The sequence below is a fragment of the Lonchura striata genome, chromosome 8 (assembly GCF_050655825.1).
Source record: "Lonchura striata isolate lonStrDom1 chromosome 8, ASM5065582v1, whole genome shotgun sequence".
Lineage (NCBI taxonomy): Eukaryota > Metazoa > Chordata > Aves > Passeriformes > Estrildidae > Lonchura > Lonchura striata.
The window spans coordinates 22,121,323-22,149,248 of record NC_140710.1 but is presented as its reverse complement, the minus strand read 5'-3'; the positions used below and the strand labels follow the sequence as shown (position 1 = coordinate 22,149,248).

The 27,926-nt window shown below is 40.5% G+C and overlaps 2 protein-coding genes across 7 annotated transcripts in view; both read left to right on the top strand.

The window, feature by feature from the left end:
• The first annotated feature begins 8 nt into the window (after positions 1 to 8).
• On the top strand, positions 9 to 24,115 carry LOC146766773 (uncharacterized). Of its 2 annotated transcripts, XM_085586008.1 has the most exons (8): positions 9 to 3,643; positions 5,420 to 5,532; positions 8,829 to 8,875; positions 8,987 to 9,077; positions 14,438 to 14,570; positions 17,854 to 17,951; positions 18,708 to 18,780; positions 20,370 to 24,115. In XM_085586008.1, the coding sequence occupies exons 1-4, from the start codon at positions 3,496 to 3,498 to the stop codon at positions 9,075 to 9,077; spliced, it is 399 nt and encodes a 132-aa protein (XP_085442134.1). In that variant the 5' UTR covers positions 9 to 3,495; the 3' UTR covers positions 14,438 to 14,570; positions 17,854 to 17,951; positions 18,708 to 18,780; positions 20,370 to 24,115. The 2 variants fall into 2 exon arrangements, with proteins under 2 accessions (XP_085442134.1, XP_085442133.1); XM_085586007.1 differs by having other exon boundaries at positions 5,420 to 7,276; positions 14,438 to 18,780.
• Positions 23,794 to 27,926, top strand: part of PTPRC (protein tyrosine phosphatase receptor type C) — a 58,415-nt gene continuing 54,282 nt past the window's right edge. For 3 of the 5 annotated variants that reach the window (XM_021547393.4, XM_077785490.2, XM_031505517.3), the window contains exons 1-2: positions 23,794 to 23,907; positions 23,993 to 24,110. In XM_021547393.4, the coding sequence (XP_021403068.2) occupies positions 24,044 to 24,110 (67 nt within the window). In that variant the 5' untranslated portion in view covers positions 23,794 to 23,907; positions 23,993 to 24,043. Of the gene's footprint in view, positions 23,908 to 23,969; positions 24,111 to 27,926 lie in introns of those variants that run through there. The other 2 variants (XM_085585962.1, XM_085585961.1) reach the window with 1 other exon arrangement.

Below are 27,926 nucleotides of genomic sequence, written 5' to 3'. Positions count from 1 at the left end.
GCAACAAGCTTCCAGATTGTACCAACCCAGCCGGCTGTGCCTGGATTGCTGCTGGGCACACAGGCCTGCGAGTGAGTCAGAAAAACAGCAGCCAGGCTGAAGGGAATGTCCTCCTCTCCTCAGGGTCACAGGGAACTTGAAGTCTCTGATTAACACGTTGGGGCAAAAAACAGCACTTCAAATGTCTTGTATTTTAGTGGAGATTTTTTCTTTATTTTTGGCTCTTATTCCTGAAGCAGAATACAGTTAATCTTGTCTAGGAACTGAGGAAAAAAATACTTTCCTGGCATTACCTTTAAGTAAAACTTCCCCTCAAAGTGAAGAATCAGGCTCAGTCAACAATTAATTTTGGTTGAACACCAAGAACTGCTTGTAGGCTTCTGTTCAGTGTTACTTCTTAACACTACTTAGTAGGGTTTTCACTTAAAAAAAAAATCAATAGGAATGAATTAATTGGGGACTAAAGTCTAAAAAAGCATGTAGTGATTCAGGTATATGCTACATTGTAATCTGCCACGATGGAGGTGAGTGGAGATGAAATGGACTGAGAAACTGTGGAATTAGCTCTAAGACCCAGACTCTTGCCAGGTATGAATGGTGGGCTAGATTTTACTCTCAAGTCATAATGCATACAACAGTCAAATGAATGCCTGTGCATGGCTGTAAATGCACATCCCATTCCCTACAGAAGGAAAGACTGGTTTGAAGCTACTGCATGAATAAACAGCATGTTCATCTTCTGAATCCTCATTAAAAAACCCAAAAAAGCCCACTTGTTACAGGTACTTTAGCCATTGCATAGCAGAGGGACATGTCACATTGCATAATTAAAATAGATTTATTTTTTGTAACAAAAAAAAAAAAAAAACAACCTCACAGCATGAGTAAAATATATTTATTACAGGTTCTTGATAGAGCTCTGCCAGGACTGGAGAGCACCTCTTGGCATAAATGGGTTTTTTTTGTGCTCCAATTTTATATACATAATTTCATATTTATACATGTTATATGATTTCTGCATATATTATACATACAATACATTTATATAAAAATTATTTGGTGCTCTCTGTTAGTGGTTCTTATTCTAGAGCCCTTTGCTTTCTGGGGCTTCCCAGGGCAGCTGTGTCATGCTGCTACTATGCTGTGCTAGGCTGTTACCTGATCCTGATAAGGAAATGTGTACTACTGCTATGAAGTCTTTTTTCCCCTGCCAAATAGTTGTAGGTTTGAGAGAAAATGGAAGGAGAAGCCTCTTGTCCTATTAGTGTCTTTGGCAGTGCCCTGAATGACAGCAGCACTGAGACCTGGAAAAGAAATTTGTTTTGTTTTCTATTCTGTGCTATTGCAAAGTCAAATTTCACTCATGCTGAGTGAAATTTCACATCAATCACTGAGTTTATTTCTTCATCCAGAAGCTGTGTGAGATGCTTGCTCATCTTAAGCACTGAAATCAGAGGTTCATCTTAAGCACTGAAATCAGAGGTTCACTCTAACTGCAGGACAGCAGGCATGGCACTGTTTTTAGAAGATTTTAATGCATAGCCTTGAAGTTTATTTTATTCAGACACAGAAGAAGTGATGATCAATTCTATAGAAACTGTAGGGTTAGGAAGCCATTTGCCACTGTGATTCAACTACAAGTGATATTACTGGCAAAGAAAAGCAGAAGTGGAAAATGAAAGTAAAAAATGAAGAGATCTGGCTTACTTGGGGCAGGAAACTTGAGCTTAGAACTTTAAAGCAGAAGTTACTTAAAAATTAAATAGGAAGTGGAAATGTCAGGCTTGTCTCAGACATCAAAAGTATGACCCTTTTCAGGCAAAGGGTCTTGTCAAGCAAATCGCACTGCTGTGAGAAATGTTACAAAACTACGGGCAAATTAAACTGCTTCAGTTTCTGGACTTGGCTGAAAGCATTATGGGTGAGACCCTTTGAATTTTCAGAGCAGTTCTCAATACTATAATTATAGTATTTGGGCATCACTAATGATCTGAATTTTGATATTTACAATCTATTAATTAATATTTAACAGAAAATGGTTCTATATGAATTTTTATGGGAAAAATACACAATCTTCAAGAGACTATAAAGTTTTTCCATTGTGAAAAAAAAAATATTCCTTATGCAGATCATTTGAGCTGCACATATCACAGTTCACACTTTTAATATTTTTCTGAATTAAAAAAAAATCTCAGTTTATAATTTTCCTTGTGGCTGGTTTCCATACAGTGGGGTGGCATGACATGGTGGCCCTCATGGCATCAGGCAGGTACTAGTGGATATCTGCAGGGGAGAAGATGATAATTTATTTTTGCTGGTGCTTATACACATTTTGTTAGACTCCACATGATGTACTGCCACTTAGAAGTAATTTCAAAGCTTGTCTGATGGTATTGGTGATGACCTCAGACCATGCTGACATAGCACCTCTATATATCCCACCTCATGGATAATTCATTAAAATAAAGTAGGTTAAGCCATGGACTGGCCAAACAAGCTCCTACTTCATCACAAAACCAGTATGAAACTTCTCTGTGTCGTAGTTGCTGGCTTTCTTTCCAAGTCAGCTCCAGACTCATTTAATTAGAAAAGAGAAGCTGATGTGGTGACTGGTGATGGGGGCAGGAGAGGTGTTACCAAAGCAAGAGAGGGCAGAGAAAGGGGTTTTGGTTTTTTTTTTAAAGTCTCCTTTTTCTTCTCAGCATTTGTCTATCTATCTTGGCCTCCAGAATTTCCTGAGCCTTTTCTGGTTATCCCAACTGACAGAAAGGGAAAAATGGGCTCAGTTCTGGCATTCTTACTCCTTCAAAGCAAAGCTGTAGAACAAGAGCTCTTGAAGAGTGTTACAAGGGATAAGAGACCCTGCTGAGCTCTCTCTGCTGACCCACAGCTTGAACAGCAGAAACACTCTAAATCAGGCATTTTGAGTTTAGATGCAGGCTGTGCAGCTGCTGTTTTATCTCTGCAGTGGGAAGGCCAGGGCCAGTGGCTGAATTCATCCCAGGTAATTCAGATTATTTGGAAAAATCTGCTTGCTGTAACTCAGATTGAGCCTTTTCTAGCACAAGTTTACCACCTTCTCAATCCACCTACTACTGAGCAGTAAAAGTAGTGCTATGGCATCCATTTATTGCAGTTTAAGTGTGCACAGACTCTCCTGTATGTAGGAGGGCAGCAGGCAAGAGTTTCCACTGAAATGTGTTTAACATGAAGGTCTAACATGCATTGTCTCTGTGGCTGTACTTCCCAAGGCACACACTTTTTAAATCTCTCTTTTTTAATATAATTATGAACAGCATTCTTTCCAAATGAGCTGCTATGATTGCTAAGTAGCACAGTCTGTTCAGGCTGCAGCTTCGAAGCAGTGACATTGATTCACTGATAAAGCCTTAAGATCAGCAGTGTGTCAGGCAGGGCAGCTGCCTCGGGTGCTTTCATGGGTCTGTGTGCCTTTTGTTTTGTTGCTCTAGAAAGGCCCAAGCGAGGAAAAGCAGGATGCACACCTGCATGGCTTCCTGCAGCACGGTGGGGACTGCTCCTCGTGAAAACAGAGCACCTTCTGATGCAGTAGCATCTGTCACGCTGAGAAAGAGTGATGGGCTCCTGTTAGCATCAATAGCAAAAGGTCTTTGTACACAAATTGGTAAGTATGCAGTGAAAGCCATCACACATATCTGAAAATCCTGGCCTTTTCTCTCTGAATTATAAAACCCTGTTTGTTTACATTAGAAGAAAAAGTTATGAACTTTGCACTGAAGTTGTAATTATGACTGCAAGCTAAGAGTCTTGCTGCAGCCATTTTCTGACACTGACAGTTTCACTCTGTTGACATCACCACAGTTGACCTCAACAGCCTGAATTTCACCCATCAGCCTGAAAAATATGGGAACAAAAAGGTATGCAGAGATGAATAAATATTAAAATATTGCTAGAGGCAGCTTGCTGCCACACTGTCTGGGTGAGCTTATTGACTGCTGGCCAAGTCTGCAACACAGCCCCAGCTTCAGCTGGTGTAGCACTCTGATGACCCTATATTGAACACATACTTTAAACCAGCTCATATTTTTTCCTAAATTTGGCCTGTCTCTTAAGGTACGTAATTTTTTTTTGCAACCATAGGGGATTTCATGTTCAGAGACAGCCAGTGTAAGCTGTATATTTAATAAATTTTGCTGAAGATCTCTTCAACATCCAGGAGAAAAGTTAAGAATAAAAAAAATGTCCTTTTTTATAAATCTCACTGCCCATGTGAAAATTCAGGTAGGGCAAATATTCATTTTAAAAAGTGCAAAAGAAAAAGCACCAGAAAAAAAGCACCGAAGTTTCTGTGTCTGTAACTTCCAGGTTAATTTATATTTTCACTGTAATTATGGTTGTGGTTATTTCCTATTCTCAGTTTATGGTGTGATCATCTCAGCTGGCAAATCTCCACCCAGCAGATCACATACTTCCGCACAGTGGCATGGGGGAAAGAATCAGAATAGCAACAGTGAGAAAACTTGTGGGTCAGGGTATTAAAGCAGTTTTAAAAATGAGGGGAAAGGGCAGGGGAACACAAACTGATGCAAAAGGAGTCACTTCTCACCTCCCACAAGCAGACTAGTGCCTAGTCAGCCTCCAAAGAGGGGGTACTGAGGAAGGGCCAAACCCCAGCTCTGTGGCTGAGCCTTGCACCCCTTTGGTCAGCCTGTGGTGCTGTCCTGGCTGTGCCCACTCCCAGCCTCCTGCCAGCCCTGTGGGGCACAGAGCTGAGGAGCAGAGAAAGACTTAACACCCTGCAAGTCCTGCTCAGCAACACCTCCAGCACTGGTGTGCCATCAGCACCATTTCAGTTGCAAGCTGGCAAGGTGCAGGTTGTGATGAAGCAATGAACTCGATCACAGCCAGCCCCAGCACACAGCTTCATTTCAAGGAGTTTTCTTTTTTTTTTCCTTAGTGAAGCTATTTGCTGTCTTCTTTCCCATCCTTCTGCACCATGATAGTGCCTCCACCCTTATTACATCTCTCTCTGAGTCTTCACATTGCTGCCTTTCCCAAAAGAAGTTTGTAACATCATCAGTGTATTTGTGCACCCAGGCGGGCAGGGAGGGGAAGGGGGGAGCCACGTAAGTATATTTTGAACTGTGTAGGCTAACCAACAACTCATATCCGTGTCACAGCTCAACATTCACTTGAAGAAAACTGAGTGTACTGTAACAGAAAAGTTCAGATCTGTCTCAAATTAGACTTAACCAGACAAACAAAGATACCACAAAGAAAATAGTTCAACTTTGCAGCCTAGAGGAGCTGAACCTGTGGTCCTCTGCATTGTACTTAAGCGCTGTTGCTTTGTGTATAGCTTAAGGTTGTTTAATCAATTTCCTAACTTGTAACAAAATTTTAATTTTCTACTCTGTCATTTCATTGCATTTCATTCCAGCTCTGAGCCAACACCAGCTTAAACTAAAAGTGAGAAAAAGGAATAAGAATTTCCTTTCTTGTAGTGAAAATATTAATACCTCAATAGGAAGAAGGATGGCTTTATTTGGAAAGGTAAGAGAGAAAAGATGGAGTGGAAAAAATGAGAAATACTGGCAACCTTCCCCTTAAGATCAGAGTAGAAATTGCTTCAGCTAAAGCAGTCTGTAAATTTTCCTGATGTTATTCTGATACAATTCTGAAGGTGAATAGGGTGTTTTTTTCCTTACTTTGTAAAATCAACTTTTAATTAGTGGTCCTAAACACTAACGTGTATATGTATTTATATTATTACATATGTGTATTGAGATTTAAAAATCCCTACTCCACCACTTTCCAGTGACCTCGAGGATTTTTGGTATAATTAAAAAAATAAAAATTGAACTTATCCTCCCTTCATAAAAGAAATCAGAACATTAACTAATTTTAGCCTATCCACCAATTTACATCACGTCTCTGGTATTTCTGTTCCTTGTTTCTCTTGCTTGTCATGTGGCTGTGAGAGTAGTGAGTCTTGTCTCAGGCAGTTCCTCATTTTAGAGGGGGAAGGACTTTTACTGCCAAACCTTCGTGCAATGCACTTTTTTTTTTGCCATTATCTTGGTAGCTGGTAGGGACTTGTGCTTTCCTCTGCAGAATGTAATTCTGCTGGTGAGGATCTCTTTATGTTTTAATGCAGAGCCTCTTACTTGCTTGAGAGGCGAGAATCCACGCTTAGCTGTGCTTTTCCTTCGAACACTCGCCCAGCCGGTCCCGCAGAGCCGGCGAGGCTGGGCAGCGTTACAGCGCGTTAAACACGCCGGAAGCGCGGCATGGCTGCGCCTGCCGCCCTCCTCCCCTGCCCTGCGGCTGGGCTGCTGGGGCGGCGGGCGGGGAAGGCAGGAGCGGGCAGGCAAAGGCGGGGAAGGAAGGCAGGAGCGGGCAGGCAAAGGCAGGGAAGGAAGGCAGGAGCGGGCAGGGAAAGGCGGGGAAGGAAGGAGCGGGCAGGGAAAGGCGGGCAAGGCAGGAGCGGGCAGGCAAAGGCGGGGAAGGCAGGAGCGGGCAGGCAAAGGTGGGGAAGGAAGGAGCGGGCAGGGAAAGGCGGGGAAGGAAGGCAGGAGCGGGCAGGCAAAGGCGGGGAAGGAAGGAGCGGGCAGGCAAAGGCGGGGAAGGAAGGCAGGAGCGGGCAGGCAAAGGCGGGGAAGGAAGGAGCGGGCAGGCAAAGGTGGGGAAGGAAGGCAGGAGCGGGCAGGCAAAGGCGGGGAAGGAAGGAGCGGGCAGGCAAAGGCGGGGAAGGAAGGCAGGAGCGGGCAGGCAAAGGCGGGGAAGGCAGGCAGGAGCGGGCAGGCAAAGGCGGGGAAGGCAGGCAGGAGCGGGCAGGGAAAGGCGGGGAAGGAAGGCAGGAGCGGGCAGGCAAAGGCGGGGAAGGAAGGCAGGAACGGGCAGGCAAAGGCGGGGAAGGAAGGAGCGGGCAGGGAAAGGCGGGCAAGGAAGGCAGGAGCGGGCAGGCAAAGGCGGGGAAGGAAGGCAGGAGCGGGCAGGCAAAGGCGGGGAAGGAAGGCAGGAGCGGGCAGGGAAAGGCGGGGAAGGAAGGCAGGAGCGGGCAGGCAAAGGCGGGGAAGGCAGAGCCGCGGCTGCAGGCGCCGGGGCCCGGCCGGCGGCGGGGCCGCCGCAGGGAAGCGCGGCCCTCAGGACGGCTCCTGCAGGAAGGGCCAAGCTCGGTCCCGCACTGTGCTTCAGCCCGAAATCCTCGTGGGATGGCAAATAACAGGAGTGGTGATGCAAAGATAGGTCAGAGGTGGTTGGTGCCATCGTCCTGGAAGTGGGATAGACTGAAAAGGTGCATTTCTGACAACAATCATGCTTAAAACGGTGAACCTTTGGAGCATGGGCCGCCGTGGGAGAGCTCCGTGTGGGCCCTCCTCACAGCTCCTGTGGGGGGAGTTGGTTCGGCATTTCTGTAGCTGTGTCACAAAAGTTCTAGGGGTCAAACTTTGTCTGGGAGAACAAAGAGGAACAAAAGATTTTACAGAAAAATATTTTGGAAGATTCTTGTCTATCCCAGGGAATATTTTCTGTCTCTGTAGGAAGCCACAGGATTTTTGCTATCACACAGCATTTAAAGGGGAGCCTCACTGCTACCTGCACTATTCTGAAGTTGTAACAAGAACGAGCTGAATTATTTTATAAAATAAATACTTCTAATATGAAATGGAACTTCATTTACATGCAGTTAATGTTAATATGAAAAGTTTGCTGTAGTAAATATGTAGTTTGATAGGAGCTGCTGGAATAAAAAATAAAGTCAAATTATTATCAATTTGGCAATTTTGAGCAGCTGCCTACTTTATCTTTGAAATAAATGCCTGGAATTTTTTTTTTTATTATTTTTTTTTTAGAAAAAAATTGAATTAGGCTACTATGAAAGCACAAAAGTATTCTCTCTATTTCTGTCTGAGGATATTGTGAATATTTGCACTGCTCTTTTTTGACACTATGGGTAATAGCAGAAGCAGCATGGATTAAGCCTTTCTCAGAGAGCATGGCATAGGCTGTAATAGAAGTCTCTCAAAAGAAAAAAATCATTGCTTTGAAAAACCTCAAAAGATACATTAAAAAAAAAGAAGCTTCATGCTTATGGGCATGGTAACCCTTGATAAAAGGCTACACAGTTCTGGCTCTCAAAACACTCTTGAAATTAAATTAAATCCATTGAAATTCTTTAGTAAAGGCCTAAGAAGTAATAGCTTTTATTCTGTCAGGGTGCCCTACTGGGTCTTTCCTTTCCAAGCCACCTGAGATTCTCCTCGTAATAGCAGAGCTGATTGTAGATATGTGTCCCAGAATCCAAAACATTACAGCAGTTCATCTGTCCATTTCACTTCTCCCCCTTTTTGAGGTAGGGGTGAACACTATGCAAAGTATTGAGAGTCTCAGAAATTACTCCTTTTCTGCCTCTTTCTGGCCACTCGATTCCTCTTCACCTTCAGAACAAAAGCAGCTCTGCTTTTATGAAATAAGCTGTGACAGTACGAGCAGCCGTTCCTGCATTTTGCCCATGCCAGCAGCTTCCTCTGTGCTGCTGCCCAGGGCCTCATGCCGAGTCTGACCTTCAGGCAGGATTCTGCCCCCAGCTGCAGGTGTAGCACTGCCAGCCCTTTTGCTGGCTCCTACAGCCGTGTTTTTAATGAATCCCACATGGGAAGTAGAGGGACAGACGTGGTGATGAAAAGACAAGGCTTTCTCCTTGTGAGGTGCAGGGGCAGGCACTTACCTGCATATGTCAAATAAATGTGCTACAGTGTCAAGTGTGGATGTTGTGCAAACTGAATGTAATACAAACAGGTCGGCGTATTTTTCATAATGTGCATATTATGTCCCATATACTCCAGGAAAAAAACCCCAACAGGACCCTGGGGACTGCTCTGAAGCATTACAGGTAAAGCACTATAATTTCCTTGAAATTTCCAAGTATAAATTACCCCCTCTTATTGTAATGTCTTTGATATCAGTGTTTTCTTCTGACTTTCTCACATTTCTGTTTTTGCAGTTCTGCAGTATGTGAAACACCTGTTATTATAAGTATTGATGATACTGAAGATACAATAAGGCTCCTACAGCATAGAAACCTGTGTCAATAGGTATGTGAATTAAAGGGTGGGAGGGGAGCTGACGGTAAGAAGTTCAGAAACCTGACTCTTTACAGTAACTTTGACTTCCTCTATATTAAATCTTGCTGTTTTGAAGTTTGCAGGTTAAATATAAAAAGGGATGACTTGGCTATGGGAACTTTCCCTTCCTCAGACAGTATCTGATAAGGTTCTACCAACAAATCAAAGGTTTGTGTGAAAATGTGCTTGTGCTTGTGGTTAGGTGTGTGTTATCCTGTTATTTGGCTTACAAATTTTCATACCAGCTTTGCAGCCTACCTTTGCAAAGAACCTGTTTGTTCTAGAAAACTGACCTAAATAATAATTTTGCAAGAAAAATCCCCAGAGTTCTCTGCAGGAGCAGTATTTGAACACATTGACTCCTACATAAGAATGAAAGTGTTTTAGTTCCACACCTACCAGCAGTTTGCTTGACCCCTGAGGCAGCGGCAAAGAGGCATCCTCAGCCCCCAGCGTCAAGAGCCATGAGTGCTGTGGAATGACAGGGCCTGTACTGCAGTCTGTGGATAGCCTTGTCTGTGTCCTGGCCCAGAGAGGTTACAGAGGTGGCCCAGTCCTTTCCTGCACCCCATGATGTCTCTCAGGTTGTCCAACAGCTGCAGGTAGCAGTGGGGAAAAAGTGGTGAAGTTTCATTTCTAAGGTTTGTTCAAGGCATATAAAGAGGAAAAACTCTTGCGTACATCTAGGCTGTAGCTGCTAGCGTTAGTGTACTCTAGCTTGCACTAATATCCATGTGGGAAAATGGAGAAACCTTAGAGACTGTATTTCTTCCCCTGTAATTACCAAGAGCTCAGTTAAATGTTTTCAGGCCCATGGTTTTTGGTCATGTTACTGAATCACAGCTCTGCACAGCAACCATACAGCAGCAGGCTTTAAAAGTACTAGGGAATGGCTTGAAGATTTCATTGCATTTACTGCAGTGATTATACAGACTCTGAAAGTTTGGAGTTCTAATAGTAGGTGAGGTGGCAGTAGGCTCTGTGTTTGGAAAAACCCTCATATTAAAAAGAATATTTCACAGCAGAAGTGTTTCAGACTTCCATACAAATAGGAAACAGGATCACTCCAGAGTGGCATAAATGGAAGCCTTTGCTTTGCTTTTAAAATTTCAGAATTCAGCATCCAAGTGTCTACAAGAGGCAACGTGACTTCAGAATCCTAGAATTTCAGAGCTATCTCGTTAGTTTTGCTGAGAATAATTAGAAGATGCTTGTGTCTGTAACCTTCCTGGTCAGCTATGTAGTTTTTGCAGCTACAGAACCTTAATTCGTTCATAGCTTTGTGTGCTGGGCATAGAAAATTTAAGGCTTTTCCTTCAGACAAAGATATGCTGAGCAATCTGAACCTCATTTTAGTCTGATATCCCAACTTAATTTTCAATTTCCTGAGGTTCAGAAAGTTGCATCATACTGATCAATGGAGATACATTCTGGTGAATGTGTAGAAAAATTCAAATATACAACATGATTTTAAACAGTCTCAAGCATTCAGCCAGAGTGATTGATATATTGGGAGCTGATTGATGGTCAGTATTTGAAATATTTAAGGTAGTTCCAAAAATGAATACAATTTTTTACTTAAATACGTATTTCCTGTTACTAAGGGAGGTGAATGGAAATAAATTTAGATATTGTGTAGCCTTATCTTCCTTCTTGGGTGTTCTTACCATATGGGCAAGCATTGCCAGATTAAAATATATTATTGTAAGTAGGCTGAATGATACTGCAGTGTTTAGTGAGAAGAGATTTCTTTGATGAAATCTAGAGAGCTCCCATACAAAAATACCACACTTGTTCTACCATGCTTTGCAGTGTGGAATCTTTTTTCAGTTGATACTGGGCAGTTATGAATCAGGGTAGAATTTTCAGTGGATATGTGGTGGTTGGTGTGTGCATGTGCTCATGCATCGTGTCCACAGCTATGTTGATGAAAAGCTCTACCAGTCCTATGTTGTGAAAATAATTTTCAACTCTCTAGCCCTCTCTCTGAAACATCTTCAGGATGATTCCAGAGATAAGGAGAAGCATAAAGGTGGGGTTCAGAAGGCAAAAGTTGTTAATAAACTAGAAGGGGGAAATATTTTAAAAATAAAATAAAAAAACCCCAACAAAATAAAGGCATTGATCACTTTGAACTACCCAGCTAGACCTGCTGCTTATACAGTCTTCTAGCTGTTCTACCCCTCTTTTCTTGAAATATAATTTTAGCAATTTCAGAAAGCTGATTTAAAACATATGACACCATGGAGTCCTATCTCAGGGAAGTCTTAGCTGATGTGTGTTGGTTGCAATGTATTCTAACTAAAACTAAGGAGGATGGGACAGGCTTTTCATTTGGATAGCTCTGTGTGGAATAGTGCATGTATATACAGCATATATATGTGTCTGAATAGACATAGGTATAGTCATATAAGTGTCAGAAAAAGCTGCTCAAATACATGGTCATAGGTCTTTAGTGTTTATTTAGTGCATTTTAAATATAATTTTTCTTTCATATGGACTGTATTTTCAAGTTCCATTTCTTTCGGTCCTTCACCTCACTGGAGTATTCAATTTCTCTCCACCTAAGACCAGCAGGAAGTCTGTAAAATTGCTTTTTTTTTAGTAAGAACTGTATGATTTGGTTTATAGTTTTAGTGTAGATGAAAGAAATAATGGATTTCTTTGGAAAAAAAAATCCAAGGAAAATCAGGACCATTTTGTTCAATACTACACCACTGTTTTCAGTAATTGCCTTGTACAGTTTGCAAGTCTTTCCACTTTATGTAAATACACTAACTTCTGAAAATCCCTTATAGCTGTGAGGTGGGGCCTTTTGAAGGAGGCGTTCTTTTGAAGGTTTGAGGGTCTCTTAAACACGCATTTTCTTTCTTCAAAGTAAATCTTGTAGACTCCCTGTCACAAATCCGTCTTGTTAGGAATTCTGCTTGAAGAACTGTTTGAATTTCAATATCAGGTATTTCAAACAAATACATCTAATGCCTCAATACATTTTTCTTAGGGTCAGTCAGTGGCCCTAAATAAGAAAGGGAACCTCTAATAATTTGAATTCGATTCCTAGCAACCCTTTGAAGAAAAAAATAAAATAAAATCTGAGCTTTTTTTTATAGTTACTCCTGAAAACCAGGAAAAGGGAAGTAACTGTAAAGTAAACTTTCAGGTTTTTGAAGCTGCTTTCTCTGCTTCTTTATTTTGTGCTTCCATTCCCTAAATTTTGTAAGATGAGTGTGAGGTGAAAAGCTGTAACAGAAAATAATGCAATAACTTAAAGGTAGGTTTTAGTCTTGACTCAGAAGGAATAATTAAGTATTAAGTATGTGTGTTATTATCAGTTTAAGCTGTCAAGTGAATAACAGTTATATTTGAGTTTTCTGTAGTAAAATCCTGTTCTAGAAAATTTCAATGATTGCAGGACAAGTGGTCTGTTTACACATCACTGAAAAAGTGAGGCCATAAGACTTTAAAACATTTACCTCTGAATTTTTATTGTAGATAAGAATGGATATTTTGCTTGATATAAATTTGAAAATTTGGAAGTGTTATGATGCAAAGATTGTGTTGGCTACAAATCAAGAAAGAGAAAAGGTACTTGTAAAATTAGGATATGGAGAAAAAGAATATAATATCTCAAGAAATTTGCATAATAAAAGCTGGAATTTTGCTCAGTATCTCTGCATCTGTGGATGTCAGGAAGTACATACCTCATCTTGGTTTTAAAGCCTTTAGCTATGAGACAATTATGGAAGAACATAGATTTCTTAAAAGATTGTCTGGTTTATGTTACAAGATTATACAGCTCAAGGACACCTTGTTAAGAAAACCAGAAGTGAACATTCTTCTTTAAGTCCAGCCTTATTTTTACAGTCAGGGTCTCCAGGAAATAAGTAATAAATCTGGAATGTTCTAAAATCCTTTCCCATAATTCAAGGTCAAGTTATAAATCTTAAGTTGCTGTGTCTTTTGCTAGATATGTATCTGCTATGGTTCTTAGAGCTAAAAGCTCCTAAGAAGAGACCCTTTAAATGCTATTGACATTAATTTTAGGAGCAAATTTGAGCATTACCCTTGCTGAGCTAGGCAGTATGAGCTGCTTAAAACAAGTGTATGGTCAAAGGTTTTTATGCAGCATGGAACACACAACATTTAAAGGATCCTCTTTGCCTGATTACCCTTCCTTCAAAAAATGGCAACTGTTCTGCAACTTCATCCATCCTTACATACTTAGGTACATGTTCCTATATGTACCTACAGATACACTGAGAATCCTGTGGATCATTGCCCTTTTGGAACACTTCTTGGGACTTCACAAATGCCTGTAGAGCTGAGGGTAGGACACAGCAGCCTGACATTTAGGTGGAGCTGGATGTAGTAAAAGCACACTGCATTGTACTGGTGTCTGTGCTTTCTCTGCTGAGATTTTTACCACCATCCTACTTGAATATGCAGAGCTCTCAGTGACCACCACTTCTTGCTCCATGATCTGCTTTTCTCCTCTGCTCTCCTCTTCCCTCTCCTCTCCTTCCCTCCCACTCACAATTGCATTGCTCGACCAGAACATGAGTGTGCTGCACAGAGCTGGCTGTCAAAGGGTGCCTTTCCCTGAGCGCTGCTATGGCAAGGGACAGCTGGAGAGGAAAGAAAGCCTCTGTCAGTGCTTGTCCCCAGCTTAGGAGAAGGACAACACAAATCTCTGCATGATGAAAGTGTTCAAATTATTCCAAATAATCCTGCAGAAATGGCCATAAAACAACAGCTATATATTTTTAAATATTTAAAATTCAACATCACACTTCAGCAGGTAAGGGGAGGAGGAGATACTGGTAACTGTGTATACCATAGGTGGACTAAAATACGTGGTTAAAGTGCAAGCCGAGACGCACTGAGACATAAAATGCATCCCATCAAAGGTGCTGCCCAAAAGTGTTATTGGGAGAGCTGTGTAGTGGATCATTTTGCTCCATAGTGTTCAAGTCCTATCATGTCAAAAGGGAGTTATTGACAAGCTGAAAGAGCTGCTTGGGCCAGGAAAAGCAAGAGATGTGCTCTCAGCACATGGACTGGACAGAACTTCAAATGTCTGCATACTTCTGCAACCTCTCCTCTGCCCCAGAGCAGGGTTTATAGGTCCTGCAGCACCTGGGAGTCAGTGTGCTTTAGTTCAATGCAAGCTTCACATCACCCAATGTATCATGACAAGAGATAAGAAAGCAGCTTACCAACTGAGGAAAACCTGAGGCATCTGACTCTAAAGGTTTTGCCAAATCTTTAATGTAGTCCTTAGATGAGAATATGGATGGTATTCATCTGTCTCTGTACTTTTCTGCTTTCAGTAAGAAAGTTCTGGCACCAGTGGCAGCCAGATTGGTGAAGAGGAGCTTGGTACCTCTGATGTATAGAATGAAAGCTGAGATGTCAGATAGGTTGTCCCTAAAGGATCAATCCAATCAGCCGAACAATCCAAAGGTAAGAAGGCATGGACTCACCTCAAGTGTTTCAGTATGTTAAATTGAGGGTCAGGATATCAATACTTCTGTTTTCAGCTCCCGAGGTTTTCCTTGCTTTAGGGACCCACAGTGGGCTGCATCAAAATGCCTTAGCTGATCTCCAGAAAGTCCATCTGCAAAGAGACAACATAAATGAAATTGTGGCTTCACTGATGTAGCTGTAATTCCCCTTAGCTTGAAAAGGTTATATTAAGTTCCTCAGTTATGAATTTTTCAGCTCTGCACAATTTCTTGGCCTTGGTAATTATTATACAGGAACCAGAAAGTGAAACCAGCTTGGAAAGCTGAGAGCAGCATCAATTTATGGGCAAAGCTGAGGCAAGTGCAAGAAGCAACAGTCAGAAATTTTTATTGTTTTCAGTTATAGCTTTATTTGGTCTAATAGTCCTAATCTGGCAGTCCTGAAAAACACTGCTGATAATCTTTCATGACAGTAAAGGTATTAAATACATCTGATGTTGCAGTTAAACAAAACTTGCTTCAACTACATACATTTTTTACAAATGTACATACATTTGTATGTACATTTGCTTCAACTACATACATTTTTTACATTTTTACAGCACAAAAAGTACTGTCAGTAGTTTAAGTGGGTATTTGCTGGGATTCAAGAGAAATAATTAATTTGACAAGACTTTGGGGTTTTATTTTTCATTTTGAACTCTTACTTTTTCAATAAATGGTTGTAGGTGGTTTGGATGATTGGTAGATAATTTATAAAACTGGTTTCACATAATTTAACTATTGTAGGTCATGAAAACCAAACTATTTTGCCCCTTAATTAATCTAAATGTTAATGAAAGCATAGAACTATTTAAAATGGATAAACAAGAATTGATGCATGATCTTCAGAGAGATCCCATAGTTATATGGTTATACAAAGAATATGTATGTGTTCAGCTGCCCAACTTTCTAATATGAGCTAGGACATGTATAAAACCCAGGCCTTCTCAAAACTACTTTTTCTACTTCCTGTTATCTCTTGGAGTTGAGCAGAGGCCATTGTGGAAGAAGCAAATAAAAGCTCTTCCCACCTTGTTTTTGAACTTCTCTTTTCTCACCCTGCTTCTGTTCCTCATGCAAAAATATGCATGGAGCTTGTTTTCCTCAGGACTGGTATTTTGGTGCCCAAAAATTGTAGCAGTATGTGAAAGGTATTTCCAGTTAGAATAGAGTGTATGTAAGTCTAACCTTAGAGATTCATGAATGAAGAAGGTGAACTGTCTGTGAAGAGTAGTGAGACAGTTCAGGATTTTTTTTTCAGGCTGATGTAGGAAATTTGGAGAAAGGAAGGTTCTGAGTGCAAGGAATATAGCACCAAGGATTATTTTGATCAGGGACAATGGAGGGCAGGCAGGTCATGTTTTGTTTGCTGTTATCTGTCTTTAATCCGTTCCTGTTTACAGTAGAAGAAGGAAAGGAAAATTAACAGGTTATTTGCTTTTCTTAGACAAATTTATTTGTGAATGTGTATTTTTCCATGGTCTCCTCCACCTAAAAGGACAATTGGCTGATGGAGTGGGTAAAGTCTCAGAAAATTCACCCCACTATTGATCAGTGTGGATAAAGCAACTTTCTGAACCTCAGTAAACTGAAAATTAAGCTGGAATATGAAACTAAAATGAGGTTCAGATAGCTAGCATAGCTTTGTCTGAAAGAAAAGCCTTAATTTTTGTTTACCAGGTAGCAGGCTTGACAGACTGTCTTTGTTCTAGGAACCAGCACTTTATTTATAGGTTGCATCGAAATCAATTTAAAATAAAGCCTCTGTATTTTAACACAAAATCTCATAAACTCTAAAGAGGATCTTCTTATGAGAAGAAGGCAAAAAACAGACAGAAACTCTTGCTAAATAATTGTTGCATGAAGTTTCATCTTCTGTGATATTTCCTAACGTACTAAGTGTAGGAAGTAACACTTGCTGTGTGGCAGAAAGAGGATGTGCAAATATTTTATGCTGATCTGGGGAGTAAAAGCACATTACCAAATTAGTATATCAGCCTGAGCTTGGTATGGGAAAAATGAGCTATTCTTGCTAATAATTTATATTGCTAGCATTTTATCACTTTTTAGAATGAAACCTAAGAAGCAATAGTGATACTATGTTTTTTGCCCTTTTTTTTTTTTTTTTTTTTTTTGACAGAGACTAGATTTTTGGCAGTGTGCACATGAGCACATATTATAAAAGTTGTGAAATTGTGGTATTTCTTAGGGTCCTGTTTTATGAGAAACATGGAAAGCTTTTTTTTTTTTCTTGAAACAAATGAATCTGATACTGTTTTGCTTCTCTTGTGATTCAGTAGTTTACACTCTGAGAATTCTAGGTGTTTGGGGAATACCACAGCATGGGATTACCAGCTTCCCCTCCTCCCCTTTCACCATCCTTTCTGGGTTATTTTTTGCTCTTCCACTGCATTGTATGCACAGATTGTATGTATTTATAAGGCCTCAGCAATATGTTTCTTGAGCTTTGTGACCCAGTTAAAATAGCCAATTTGTGCTAAATGTCTTTGAGTGCTTATTATAAAATGTCCTACAGTGAAACAGAAATTAGCTATAAAACCCAAATACAAAAAAAAAAATCTATTTATTTCAGTTTTTGACTTCCCAGTGCTGTCTTTTCTCTTACCTGTTGTAAATCCTCAAATATTTGCTTGACTCTGCCAAAATGTGTCTTGCACGAGTCTACTGTTTACATGATTGTTACTTTAAAAGAATATATCCAATATTTTTGCGCCTCTGTTAGCTGACTCTAATTATGCCCATTAACAAGAAGTGATAAATATTTTCAATTTCATGAATGACTTTTGCATTACTATTTTGCTTTAAAGTTTAGAATTTACTGCCTTTGCTAAATACTTTGTTGGTTTTTTTTAGTGTGAGAATAAACTAAAACATCCAGTGCATCCTTAGACAGACTTATTTTTTTTTAACAGAGTATCAGCACTATGAACTTGTCACATTTTAAGATAGCTTGTAGTGTGTGTGAAAAAAAGAAACTGAATGACTTAGAGACATGGAAACTGAGGGAGGGAGTTACGGACCCTGATGTACAAGGTAAATAATCAATGGGATCAGTTTTCCTGTTTCAAATTCAAAGACGACTACTGTGGCTTTAGATTATAGAAATCTTCCAGACTCTTGTAGATTTATAGCAGTAGTTTCTTGACAAGCCACTGAGGAAGAAGTAATGCCTGCCACATGGTTATCTTTGGAGACATCTCTCTAACCCTTTTGGACAGCCCCAGAGAGAAAAATCATGTCACAATGTGAAGAGGGGCAAGAGATGGGCTATCAGAAGATGACCGACAGCATCACTGTAAGCAGACCAGCCTTCTAGGTAAAGATTTGTGGTTTATGCTTATAAATACCTTTCTCAAAGGCATTTTGTGCTTCTATACAGTAATGATTACAATCAGCTGTAGGACTGCATATCCATCCAAAACATAATCATAGCTGGAATGTTAGAAATACATTTGTTATAGAGTAATCCTGTGTTTTTTTGGAAAAATGCACACAAATACTCTTGGCTATAAGCACTGTAATCTGACAGATAGTGAAATACCAGAACAACTTGTAGACCACAACTAATAGGGTATGACAATCAATCTGGCACCCCAGGTGAGAAATAGTCTGGGTGGGAGCAGGATACAGTGGTAGAAGCAAAGAATACAGAAGTTAAAATCACAGAAGATACATGCTTGGGAAGAACAGGAAAGGGGACAGGGAACTCACAGAAAGCAAGCTGGTCTGCTCATTTACAACAGAGACTAGAGATCATTTAACTCAGAAGTAACATCTTGTAGGAAGATAGCCTGAAACATGGATTGAGTAGCCTACCCTGACCCTGGTCCTGGCCTGCTTCAGCTGAAGTTGAGCATTAAAAAAAGATGAAAAAAAATAAAGCCCACTCTGTGTATTACCTTCAGAATAAACAGACTGGTCTTTATATTTGGTGCAGAGCACACAGGAAGCAATATTCAAGAGATAAGGGAATACCCAGTGATCTGCAATAAAACCAGAATGTAAAGACTTTGAAAAAGACTGTTTGTAAGCATTTTCTTCTTTTTTTGTGTGGGCTCTTTTGTGTTGGCAGGTGCTACTATTGCTTTACTCATCTTCCATCAGGACTTCTGCAAACATGGCCCAGCTGTGACTTTATGGTGCAGGTAAGACAGCATTTACTGCAGTGTTATGTAATTAAGTATAATTCTGCATATAATTTGCAAAAATTAACCAGCAAGTATAGATTAGCTAGTACCAAGCCATCAGCAAGTTAGTAACCAGTTTAGCTGAAGGCAGAGTGGATTTTGTGAATGTGATAGGGGAGACCCTGCACAGAGGCAGCTTGTTTAGTACCTTCACCTGAGATGGTGTTCCTGAGTTTCAGCCTAATTGTTCAGAGGACAATGCCCTGCCTGGAATTCAGCACACTGCCCTTTAAAATTGTGGATCATCATTTGTTGAGACAGTAATATGAATGCCTATAGAACCCAGAAGTTGGTACTAGGAAATGAAACTGGGGGGGAAAAACCAGAATCGGACTAAGAGGAGGAAAAATCTTCCACTGACGAAGAGCTCTTCTGAATGAGAGTTCAAGAAGTGGTCCAGGGGAAGCAAATATTCAATTGTCATCCCTTCTTTTCATTTTCCCTTTCAAAGTGAATGATGGAAGGATACAAAGAAAAGATGCTATGGGTAAAATGCTATGGGTAAAAATATTTATTTGATGTTTTATAATGAAAAATTATCTTATTCATTGTGCAATATTCGAACACCTTATACAAAGCTAAATCCTGAGCTGTTCTCAGCATCCAGCACTTATTCAGAACCAAGAGGCAGAGCAGATGTTCAGCACACATCTAAAAAAATCCCAGGATTTATGGGTATGCTGACACTTTAAGGGTAGCAAATTCTAAGTGGGCATGTTAAAGGGCGCTATTCAAGAACATTAATTTCACAATAACTGAGCCCACTGTTATCCTGCATTGATTTTATGTGTAAGCAAGAAGTAGGTGCCTGGCTCTTGCAAGAGCTTCTTGTAGGCTTATTGCTCATTTTGGGCCAGATTGTGAAGAGTGCCTCAGGGATACCAGAATACGTTCTGTGTCCTGAGCAGGTACAGCACAGATCATGCAGGCAACATATGAAGTGAAGATGTCAAATCATTGTTGCCTGAGGGTTGATAGCAGCAGAGCAGTATGCTTACACAAAGAGCTCTATTGTTTACTCTTGACCTTAAAATAATTTGATCCAATATGACACATTAAGTAGAAATATTTTCTTTCTTCAAGAAATAGTTCTTGGCAATTGAAAACAAGCCTGAAAAAGTATGTAAAAAATAGATTCCTTAGCAAATGTTCAGTGAAACATTAAGACTTATAAGATATATTCTCTAGCATGAACAGTGTTTTCACTGTAAGACTGTCAAATCAGTTTTACTGGATAAAATGCATAATGCAGGTAACCCCCTTGATTTAAACAGAGTTGCCCTTGGGATAAATTTATCCTCTGTCCCTTAGCGTCTGAAAAAGCATGTGACTTCAGTTTCTGTGAACTGCCTAATTTTGATATGCAGTGTGCTGAGTATCACTGTAACTGAGCTGAGTCATATGAGATGACTTCAATGCAAGGGAAATTATGTAAAACAAAGTCTGCATAAATATCTTTATAAAGTCTTTAAGTATAAATGATGTATTGAGTATGTAGAGAATTTATTTTTTATTTAGTCACATGCTTTGTAATTTATTCTTTCAAGGAATCTGAACAAAAGGAAAACACAGGTGAGTAGTTGAGAATACATTGATTGAGAAAAGTAATTCATACTACATTTTGGAAACACATTAACACAAAACAGCATTAGGTTTAGATACCAGTGCGGAACACCATTACCTGAATTAACCCTTACCCTGCAGAACACCATTACCTGAATTAACCCTTACCCTCCACATCATTATACCCTCTGAAAAACAAAAATCTGAGTTAAAATTCTTGGTGATGAATGTCAAAGTGAAACCATAATGACTGGACTTGGAAGTTGTGTTGTGTGAGGAATGTGAATGCTGCTAAACTCTTAGGAAAGTGAACACTTACGGTGAAACTGAGCAGCATGAAATCATATGAAAAGACAACAGTGAGGTTTCACTGGCATCTTTCAGTCCCAGTGCCTATGGCATTAAACACAGTGAGTGCCAGGAATGGTCATTTTTGGTCCTTTTACCCTGATTACTGCTACTGTTGTCGTCCTTTAATCTTTCCAGTCTATTTCCTCCTGGCTCTGTAGTACCAGGCAGAGATAGGGAATGGTCTGGGGAAGACTCTTGGAGAAGAAAAAAGGAATCTCAGAATAATAGCACATGGTTGAAAAGTTCATGATCTCCCTTCCTTTAGGGTAAATAGTGGTGAGTTTTATGGCTGTTCTTTACTTAGCTCTGCCCTTCACTGGAATAGGAAGCAGCTCCTTGGCTTCTCCCCAAAGAATAGTAAGGTATTTTTTAGCTGCATTAGCATATGGTGGAGTTGTTCTGGGGCAGAAGTGTCATGCATGTGTGCTTGCTCTCTCCCTTTCTCTGTTACACCCTGCAATCTGATGCCTCTGAGCTGCACAACTTAAAAAACAGAGTTACAGAAACACCTCCTGGTAGAAAGCAAGTTAGCAGTGACTGTGAAGGCTGTGAGAGACCTTGGTGTCTCTCAGCTAGCTCTAAGACTATTTGGGATCTGGGCAGAGCTTTTGCACTGTCTAACATCAGTGGCTGAGCACCTACAGCACTTTTGTCTGATGTCTTATGAGAGGCTGTGCACGGAGATGAGTATGTGGAGTTTTGAGGATCACAGCTCCTGGCTCCAATGCTGTGGTCTTATTAGCAGTGAGAGAACCACACTCTTCCTCCCAGGTTACCCAGGGGGATGAGTACAAAAGAAAAAGACTTCCAAAGAAATGGGTAACTTAAGCAGCTGCACATTTTTAATGTCATTTTAGAAATCCTTATTAATACAAATGGATGGTTCTGGCTTTGATTCTTTCCAGGACACAGGGGAAGTATACTGCTCTAGTTACATACTGACATAATCTTGTTGGCCAATTAAAAATTCAGGCTCTGTCCTGAGAAAGGATTTATTTTAACAGTCCATTGTTTAATGTGCAAATAGAGTAAATTCTCCCATTCCCACAAAGGGGAAGTTTTGGATTTAACCTTGGGAAAGGAGACTACAGTTTATGTTTGGAAAAGACTTCATGAGTTCTAACAGAATCATAGAATGTTAAAGGTTGGAAGGGCCCTTGAAGATCATCCAGTCTCAACCCTCCTTTTGTGGGCAGAGAGATCTCCCACTAGACCAGGCTGCACAAGGCTTTATCCAACTTGGCTTTGAACACTGCCGGTGTTTGGACATCCACAACCTCCCTGGACAACCTTTCCAGTAACCACCCTCACAGTAAAGAATTTCTTCCTAATACCTTACCTAAATTTCCCTTCTTTCAACTTGTACCTGTTACTCTTCATCCTGTCGCTCCAGTTCTTGATGAAGAGTCCTTTGGCTTCCCTCTAGGCCCCTTCAGGTGAGGTCTCCACACAACTTTCTCCAGGCTGAACAGCCCCAATTTTCCCAGCCTGTTTTCATAGGGAAGGTGCTCCAATCCTCTTATCAACTTTGTGACCCTCCTCTGGATTTGCTCCAACAGTTCCGTGTCCTTCTTATGTAATTTTGTAACTTTGGTCATTAATTTTAACAGCTGATGGTTTATGGTCAGCAGTATACCTAGAATAGTGGGATCACTGGAGTGTGTGATGTTCTCACTAAATAATAGATAGGGTATGTTGCAATATTTCAGTGCTGTGGAAACTCTGTAAATATCACACAGTCAGAAAAGATCCATTCTGCAGGAATTTATCTTGGGGTCGCAGCTAGAGGAGTTGAGTGGAGATTGTATTAAACTACTGGAAGGTCAGGTGGGAATGGAGCCTGGCTCTCTTTGGGAACCTTTAGGAGAGATTCCTCACAGGATGTCATGAACTCTGCTCATCAGATGGCACATGTCAGCCATGCTGGTATGCTGCTTTTGTCTGGGATTAAAGGGACTAAAATGTCAGTGCTGCAGGCAATGTATGGCTGTAGTCCAAATTTAATTTCTGACAACTCCAGGATGATGATGTTATTTTATATCAAAATTGGAGTCTCTGGAAAGTCAGAGCAATATCATTGGATCAGTTTTGTTCTGAACACATTCATAATATAATTATTATTGCAGCCACTTTGTATGGAGATGTATTGCTTAATGAAAGCTAAGACTTTGGTCTGTGTTTGTAAGACTTGACACATAAGAGTAGAAGATGCATTTAATCTTCTGAGGGATTTGATTCAGTCATGTCATTTGTGAATTATTATGTGAATTTATGCAACTTTTTCCTGTGTGTTTCTTAGGAAGTCTCTGAAGGACTTATGAATAGACAGCACAAAAATATTCTCTTCCCATCTTTATTTGTCTTATGACAGGGTTCTGCTGAGTCTTTTAGAACCTTTGACATCTTCAATAAGAGAAGCAATCAAATATTTCTTCCCTTTGTTGTCTACTATATAAGGGGCATTTGTTACCAAATTGTTGGGAACATGCAGTGAGGGAAAATGTCTTTGCTGTACCTTGTATTAAGTCCATGAAAGCAACAACAATCCTCCTGCACTATTATGGTAAAGAATTGCATTGAGTTCTCCAATTCTAAACATTACAGAAAACAGACTGCCTCTATCCATTTGTTGTGTAATACTGTCATACCCAGAAAGATATCCTTGTCTAAAGATTCAGAAATAGAGATCATCTAGTTCAACCCCATTTTTCATTGGTTTTCATTTAATCATCAGTAACTTCACCTGAGGATGCATTTTTATGAAGACCTTGTCGTCAGAAGTGTTTTGGTGACTTGTGGTTAGGGTTTCTCTTTCTCTCAACAGAAATCTCAAGAAACATATATATGGGAATTAGTGAATGCATGCAGGAAAATGCACATGAAGGGAAAAAAATGGCTTTGCTAAATCCAGTCCTATGGAAAGCGGAGTCCTGTGTAGCTCCTAAGTACAAAGGAAGAAATAGTTGAAAATAATCTACTTTAGTTGAATTAAGGAAGCTAAGTATTACTGCAGGAACCTAAGAAAAACCCCTTTGACTTCCTGGAAACTGAAAGAAGTTTTTTTGAAGAAGTAATTGTCTCTGACATCACTACAGTGCATTGCGAGTTTGTGAGTGGTTAGTTAGGGTAACAGAGGAAGCAACTCCTTCACAGATAAGCTGGCAGTGCAATGTATGTGCCTAGTTAGTCTCCTTCTGGGTTCAAGTTTTGTGAAGAAATTCTTTTGCAGAGAGATAACGTTTATTTTGCTTTCTAGAGAGAGACACATGCTGTTTCATAAGGATACACCTGATTTCCAGAAATAACCATGTTTTTGTGGCTTAAACTCTTAGCATTTGGTGTTGCATTTCTGGGACAGGATGCTTTTCTCAAAGGTAGGTCGCAACTGATCTTTCTTTCTCTCATTTTGATCCCTCAGTATCCTCTGTACATGTAAAACCAGTGAAAAGCTTTGCAAAGTGCAGAAATACCATCTTGGCTCAGAAATTAGAATACAATTGTGTGCAATGGTCAGGAAGATCAGTACATCTTGTACTAGGCTAAAATGTCTTCTGCGTGGTCCCATATGAGAGTTGTACGGATTAATATAAAAAACAACCACATTTGTAGCTGAATTTGAAAAAATACATTTAGGTCTCTTATGTGATCCTGTTCCATGTAGTTTTTATGTTCAGCTTCATCTCATGATGTAGTACTGGTTTTCTGTGTTTAAATCCTTCAAGAAAAAAGTCTTCCCATCAATGTTAGCCACTCCCTGATCACAGAATCTGCTTACTGTTGCTCGAGTTTTGAATTTTTTTACTGCAGGGGGGTTAGTAACGTTCTAAAAGTTGTAAATTACAATCTCTACTATTAGTAAATTACTTATTTTGTAAAACATTATTTTTTTATTTTGTAAAAGCATAAAAATGGCTCCTTTGGAATGTTTAATTATCCCACTGCTGGTTAATTTTTTGCTTGACTTTTTGAGAGAAAGATAGAGTCCAAGAGGATGATCTTGCAAAACCTGTTAGATGTTACAGATAAAGAGAATAGCAAGAAAAGCAATTAGTCTTGAGATTATACTTAATGTAAAGTCAAAAAAGTATCCATGTTCAAGAAAATATTTTTTTCAGAAGAAAATGCAACATTTGATGTATATGTATCTTGCATCAGTTTAGCTGGTAATGTAATTTAGGATAGTTGATGGCAGACACAAAGTGGCTTGAAATATTTTCTCTGAGATGGCAGCAAGTTATATGCAGGGCTGAAATCTCTTTCCATTTACGTTGAATTTATTCATGCTTCTACCCTCATGTCACTATAGTAACTCCAGGTTTATACTGATGTAAGTAACAAAATTATCTGCCTTTAGTTGGTAACCAGCTAAGAAGAGCATTTGAAACCTGAGCATTAGCTTTCTTGTCCCTCAAAGTCTCTGAACAGAGACAGCACTGCATAAGTCTGGTTGATAGCTGCTGGAGATTATAAGAAAACAAGTGAATGCTGCACTTTAGAGGAAAAGAACAAAATCTCTTGCTTTTCCTGACTTTTTTTTTTTTATCTGCTGTCCTACTTTCCATTTTAGAAGTCCTTCTGAGACTTACCACTGTAACCTTTTCTCCAGAAAAGGCAGGTTACTGTCTGCTCTCTGAGCCACCTTCACAGTCAGTCAACACGTTAGCTGACAGAGAGGGCTGGCAGACAGATAAATGGGTAGTAGCATTTTATTTCAAGTAATAGTTATTTTTCTCTGTTCATACACAGTAGTCTGACTTGAGCCAGTTCCTCTCTACATTTTCTAAACTGAAGAGTCTCAAGAGAATATTTTAACTCCTCTCTACTATACTTAATTAAATCTCATGCTGTAGTATCAAATACACAACATCATAGACCTTGTTTTTATGATGTAGTTTGGCACAGAGATTGCATCTCCTCTCAGGGTGGCATGATATGAAATACTTCATATTTGCTGTGCAGATTGCTCTGCCTCGTGGCCAAGGGACACTGGGCAGTCTCCTAGGGAGGGGTTTGTTAATGGAGGAGCAGCATTTCAAAAGGGTGGTGTAGGCTTTGGCTTTATGGCAATCACTTTTCAGGCGCTTGATTGTAAGAGTTTGGTGGGCACTGGGACTTCTTTTGTTATTACTAAAATTATTTTCCAGCAGCCTATTGTAGTGATTTTGAAAACTTAGCAGGGGAAATTTTAAGTTTGTTTTACTTCCTCCACAAGCTCAGACATCCTATAGAACATCACTTATTTCTTGTAATCACCAAGCCACATTGAAGAGCATCAAACTACATTAAACAAAACAAAATAAAAGTTAGAGCCTGCACAAAGGCCTTTTCACTCTGTAAATCCCTCAAATAAAAAGCATGTATCCAACTAGTTTTTCTGATAAAAAAGAGATATGTAGTGGTAATCAAACACCCCAAAAAAACCGACCAATACCCCAAAGCCCTCCACCAAAAACCCCTAACACAAGCAAAAAAAGTCAGAAAAACACCTTTGCTTCCCTTTAGAAAAAATAAATGCTTGCAGAATAAGCACTGTTTCCATTAGATGATTATTTCAGGTTCCCCCCTCCTCCACAAAAGTTTAGCAATTTGACAGCTTTCAAAAGCTTTCACCCACTTCTGAGCCACTTCCTTTATTTCAGGAAACTAAATAATTTCTTGATAGTTTTGGGTGTGACTTTTTTTTTTTTCCCAAGTTAAAAGTATCAAGCTTCAGCAGGCACGCTGTACTGATTTTGTCTGGGATAATGTTAATTTTGGACACAGTCGCTAGTATGGGTTTGTGCTGAAAACCATGTTGATAATAGAGGTAGATAACCACAACCTTCCCATCCTTTGATGTAATACACAGATACCACTGCAAAGTGTTCATAAGATGTCCACCACACATCCATTGAGCCCATTTAGTCCATGACTTTGGGCTCTGTGTTGTGGTGATACTCAGGACAGGAGAGGTGGTTTGTTTTGTGGTTATTGGACACCAAACCAGCTCAGTTTGTGTTCCTGATGCATTTGCTCTGTTTCATGTAAGGCTTTTCCTCCATAGGTTTGGGTGGTTCTTGTTATAGTAATTCCTATAATATGCAATTCAAATAATGGATTACCACAATTCAAAGTTATTTCTCTTAGAGTCTCTTAACCACTCCCGACTGGGTTTAACATTGCAATGAACTCTTCCCCTTGCCCTTATTCCAGCTTGGATTTACCCATAGACTGCATTCCCTTAGGGTTGTACGTACTCCAAGTGGAGCCTTGTCTATGAACCAGTCTCTTCAGGGACACACCTGCTGGTGTATGGGCTTATCCAGAGCCACATTGGTTCTGAGGGGCTGCTGTTCCAGCACAGCCCTGTCCATGGGCTGCAGTGCCTTTGGAGATTGACCTGCTTCAGTGTGGCCTCACCCACAGCTACTGTCCCCTCAGACAGCAAACCTGCCCAAGCTGGCCTCAGTCCCTGCAGGGTGTTCCTGCTCTGCTGTGTCTTTATCCATGGCCACACCTTCGAGGTGCTCCAGCCCAGCCTCGTGAACAGCTGCTGGTGCTTCAAGCTGTGCCTGCTGCAGCACAGAGCTGCCCTTGGGCCTTCAGGGGTGCCCCTGCTGTGGCACTGACACAGCCACAGGCACTTCAGATGTACCCACCTTGGCATGGACTTACTCATGGCCAGAGGAGCTTCAGGATACCGTGCTCTCATGTGGACTCATCCACAGATCACAGTCTCTTTGACTCGAGCTCACACTGGAGTTCCAGTGTGTCCAGTACAGCAGCACAGAAACAGCAGCACTACTCTGGCCACGTGCCAGTCCCTGTGCATCACCACTGCTGTCCTCAAAATGTCCCCAAGCACAGCAGAGTGAGGGGATCAGCAGCACAGCAGTGGGGAAAGCAAAAAGCAGCCACAGATAAGCACTGCACCAATGTACTGTGCAGGAGTCTGCCCAAAGCAGCCAAAGAGCAATAACAGCTATAAATTCAATCTAACCCATTCCCATCAAAGCTGTTGTTATCTCAACCCCTTTGAGCTCTGCATTGGGTACCAAAGAGGACTGCTGTGGTTTAACCCCAGCTGGTAACTCAGCCCTATAAAGCTGTGTGCTCTGTGCCTCCTGGTAGGATTGGGTGGGAGGATAAAAGTGAGAAAAATCATAGGTTGAGATAAAGACAGTGAATAGGTAAAGAAAAAACAAAGGTGA

Bases quoted from the DNA above. Each gene is read 5' to 3' on its own strand.
- LOC146766773 (XM_085586007.1), top strand. From the start codon at position 6,270: ATGGCTGCGCCTGCCGCCCTCCTCCCCTGCCCTGCGGCTGGGCTGCTG. The intron at 7,277-8,828 runs GTGCATTTCTGA...CATATACTCCAG, and splicing joins AAGTGGGATAGACTGAAAAG to GAAAAAAACCCCAACAGGAC.